This window comes from Notothenia coriiceps, unplaced genomic scaffold, assembly GCF_000735185.1.
Source record: "Notothenia coriiceps isolate Sejong01 unplaced genomic scaffold, NC01 NC01_scaffold00002826, whole genome shotgun sequence".
Lineage (NCBI taxonomy): Eukaryota > Metazoa > Chordata > Actinopteri > Perciformes > Nototheniidae > Notothenia > Notothenia coriiceps.
The window spans coordinates 20,006-23,961 of record NW_011335527.1 but is presented as its reverse complement, the minus strand read 5'-3'; the positions used below and the strand labels follow the sequence as shown (position 1 = coordinate 23,961).

The 3,956-nt window shown below is 40.2% G+C and overlaps 2 protein-coding genes across 2 annotated transcripts in view; both read right to left on the bottom strand.

Moving 5' to 3' along the window:
* Positions 1–88: 88 nt before the first annotated feature.
* On the bottom strand, positions 89–1,820 carry LOC104940913 (supervillin-like). Its single transcript, XM_010765925.1, has 3 exons — positions 1,647–1,820; positions 845–950; positions 89–300 (listed from the first exon to the last, which is right to left on the bottom strand). Exons 1-3 carry the CDS (start codon positions 1,680–1,682, stop codon positions 89–91), a joined length of 354 nt encoding a protein of 117 aa, XP_010764227.1. The 5' UTR covers positions 1,683–1,820.
* Positions 1,821–3,163: 1,343 nt separating this feature from the next.
* LOC104940910 (acyl-coenzyme A thioesterase 3-like) overlaps positions 3,164–3,956 on the bottom strand; it is a 3,644-nt gene continuing 2,851 nt past the window's right edge. Inside the window, exon 4 of the mRNA XM_010765924.1 lies at positions 3,164–3,385. Coding sequence (XP_010764226.1) covers positions 3,164–3,385 — 222 coding nt within the window. The remainder of the gene's footprint in view (positions 3,386–3,956) is intronic.

Here is a 3,956-nt window from a genome sequence, read left to right as displayed (position 1 = left end):
CCAGGACTCGCTTGATTTTTTTATCTCAATGAGACCTATCCTGGTTAAATAAATGTACAATTAAATACAAATAAATAAACTGAACAACTCACTGTTCTTTGATCTTGTGAGCGGCCGTGCTCCCCACGCTGCGGGTGTGCAGCTGCGTCTTGCAGCCGTGCCACAGGTAGATGATGGCCTTGTTGATGTTGAGCAGGATCATGGAGGCTCTGGAGCGCAGGGAGCTGCAGTGACTCGCCACCTCCAGCAGGTGGCCCTCCACCGGCACCTCGCCCCGCACGCAGTACAGACGCCAATCGCCTGCACACAGACCATACATCGCTTATTTATACTGTATATATATAGCTTTATTTTATTTACTCCACACATGGCAGTTATTTTAAAACAGAACATGTACACTTATACTGGGTGTTTTTTTGTTTTGTTTTTTATAGCGCATGGTGGAAAGGAGCAGGGAGTCGAAAATGAAATAACCATAAAAAAGTCAAATTAAAGCAATATTCTTTCAGTCACAGTTGCTTACAAATACTGACACATAAAACCAGAACACAATCAAAAGTCAACTTCATACTGTCTAAATACGCTTTCTTTATACATGTTCTTAAACATAAACATGTTCTTACAGCCCTTTAAATCATTCGTCAAAAATCATCATCATTATTGAACAAGGACCATGCATAGAGATACTTTCATCTGAAAAAACATGATAAAACAATCATGACATACGTAGAACAAACAAAACCATAACCCATTTTTTGTAAGTATATTAAAAAAGATACCTGACTTTATTTCCTTTACTTTTAAAGCTGTACATAAGTAGAATAAAAATATTTCAAAAGTTTACTCTGATTGTTCTCCTCATCCTCCTCCCTCTTGCCAGCGTGGACGATCATCCCTCCGTTGAAGCACTGAAGGAAACATGGAGGCTCTTTCCCCTGCTGCACCTGGACCTGGAACACAGACCCGGGGGAAACAAGTGATGAAAATAATGCAAAACACTACTTTAAGAGTCAGATTCTTAACGAAATCTACTAAAATAAAGTACTTCATTATCTAGTGTTCAGCTTTTATCCACAAAAGTGTATCTTTCAGTAACTTTTTGAGAGAATTAAGCATAAATCTGTCAAATGTTGAAAACGGCATTGTTTCACTGAAATAACGTCAAAATCAGAAACTCCCATTAATGACTCCATAAAGGTATCTGGATAATTGAATGATGTAACATCTCAATATCATTCATTAAAATAATATTTATTGCATTACATTTGACTGATTTGCGATTTGATTCTTGATATTGATGGGAATGAGCATTTTTACATCATAAATTATCATTATCATTGATGAATAGATTCAAATAATGATTTTTTTAGAAGATCTGTACCAGGCTTTTTCATTAGGAATAATTAATGTCTTAATAAATTATTATTCTAAAAAAAAAAAAAAATGACACGTGTTCAATAAATAGACTAATACCATTTTCTTTTTGTGGTCCACATTGCGATCGCGATACAATTTCAATTAATTGTGCAGCCCTAGTTAGTTTCTTATCAGGGACACCGAACATCCAAAGATTACCATTACATCGCTGGAATATTGAATCGTCTACTTTTTACTTTCTGTTATATTATAAGCCTCATCTCTTGTACCTGCGCTCCTCTCTCCTCGTCCAGCTCCACCGTCATCAGCGCCGACGTCCCTTTCTCGCTGACGGTGGAGTTTTGGCCCTGCCAGAAGAAGTAGCAGCATCGCTCCTTCCCCGGCCCGCTGCTCCTCACCTCCGGGTTCTGCCTGCGACCCACTGGGACACAAAGAAATCAACAAACTGTTCTGAACCGTCAATAATACTGATGTTATTGCGGGGGAGACAGAGTTCATCTCTTGTTACACTCTGGACATCTTAACCTTGAAGCTTTAACAAATTGCTCTCCTCACTTTGATCCTCTCCTCCTCTGATTTATGATCAGAATTTCATGTTTTAGGTGTTACTTGTTAACCCAGTCATATACTTTTTACTGTTTTTGGGGTGACATGCAGCTGGGATTTGACTTAATGAATGCCATTCAATTCAGGCACAACAACATAATTAAAATATTCCAAATGATACTGTATACGTGTTTATCTATGTGTTTTTTATGACTCATCTGAGTATTTGACTCTATCTGAATATTCCAGATGAAGAACATCTCACCTTCCTGATATTTATGAGCATCACCAAGCCTGAAAGATGTTTATTTGAAAGATTAAGGCTTTCAAATGTTGTGGTGCTTTTGAATGTAAAGTTCCTCAAACGAATAATACATCATTGTCAAGTTTTACAATCTCTAAAACAAAATGATAAGTATTTTGTCATTCACTTTGTTTAAACTTTCTCTCGAAGGGATCTACTGTAGATTTTCTAAGTCTTATCTGTTGTTGATGTCTGTCAAAATCAGTCCTCACTAAACAGGGTATGTTTGTTTTATAATTTGCAATATGCTCTAGTGACTCGATTTTTTTCTTTATACTATAGAGGTCGTAATTTGCCTCGACAAGTAAACTCAGGGGCTGGAGTCCATGTAACTTATACCTCATTCACACCAACGCAACTCCGGTTCAAGCTCCGTGCTAGAGCTTTTCAGGTTCAGAACCGGTTCTTCGGTTTAGCTCCGGCTCTTTTCACACCGCCCAGAGTCCGACTGGTGCTGCGTCATTGCGTCATCGTTTGCGTCATGACGTAACTGTTTGNTTCACGTCACCACCGCTAAGCTAAAGGAGGCTAATGTTGGGCTATAAAGGAACTACAGCACGGTCACATGATCCTTTAGCTTAGCGGTGGTGACGTGAAGTCATGTGACCGTGCTGTAGTTCCTTTATAGCCCAACATTAGCCTCCTTTAGCTTAGCGGTGGTGACGTGAAGTCATGTGACCGTGCTGTAGTTCCTTTATAGACCAACATTAGCCACCTTTAGCTTAGCGGTGGTGACGTGAAGTCATGTGACCGTGCTGTAGTTCCTTTATAGCCCAACATTAGCCTCCTTTAGCTTAGCGGTGGTGACTTGAAGTTATTTGACCGTGCTGTAGTTCCTATAGCCCAACATTAGCCACCTTTAGCTTAGCGGTGGTGACGTGAAGTCATGTGACCGTGCTGTAGTTCCTTTATAGCCCAACATTAGCCTCCTTTAGCTTAGCGGTGGGGACTTGAAGACTCTTCACACAGTTTACCTAATTTCTCCGTGGCCTCTGCACTCTTCACGGCCCTGAATTCCTCAGTTTGGATCTGAAGAAGTGATCTTGTTGACAGACACTCTGACACGTTTTGGAAAAGGTCAGCTGAGGACTGCTGAAGGCCTGAAGCCTCGTCCATTACTTCACCTTCAAACTGCGTCACCTGATATGATACTCGATGCTGACCCGTCATGGAGGGGATAAGATAAGATGCTCTCTGGCTGTCTTTGGGCTCCGGTTGCATTCCTTAAAGTTGTCTGTCATTCAAATTGTTGGGAGAGTTTACTGCGCTCAGGTCATCTGTCATAACACAACAAATTAGCTGCAGGTAGAGATTCATCAGCCTCAGGTGAAGGTGCTCAATTTTTCAACATGTAGTGCTTTATCAAGATAATTAATGGATGCAAACAGTCAGGGATTTGTTGTTCTTATCACTCACGGATAACATGTTAATCCATCATTTGGTGACATATTCTGATATATTTTGGACAACCCTTTCGGTAATCTGCACCTAATCTGAGTGTCAAATGCAATGCAAATAAACACAAGAGATCAGAAATATCAATGAGATGTTTTTTACTGAAGTGTATCATCCAAGACAACAGATCAATGTGACCTTAGAAAAGAAGAAAGCAAGATATTTAGGATCAGAAATGATTTATTGATAGGAAAATCTGCCTTTCATGAAGCAGACTCAGCCTCTACACCAGGTGTGTCCAAACTACGGCCCGGGGGCCAAATGCGGCCCGCGG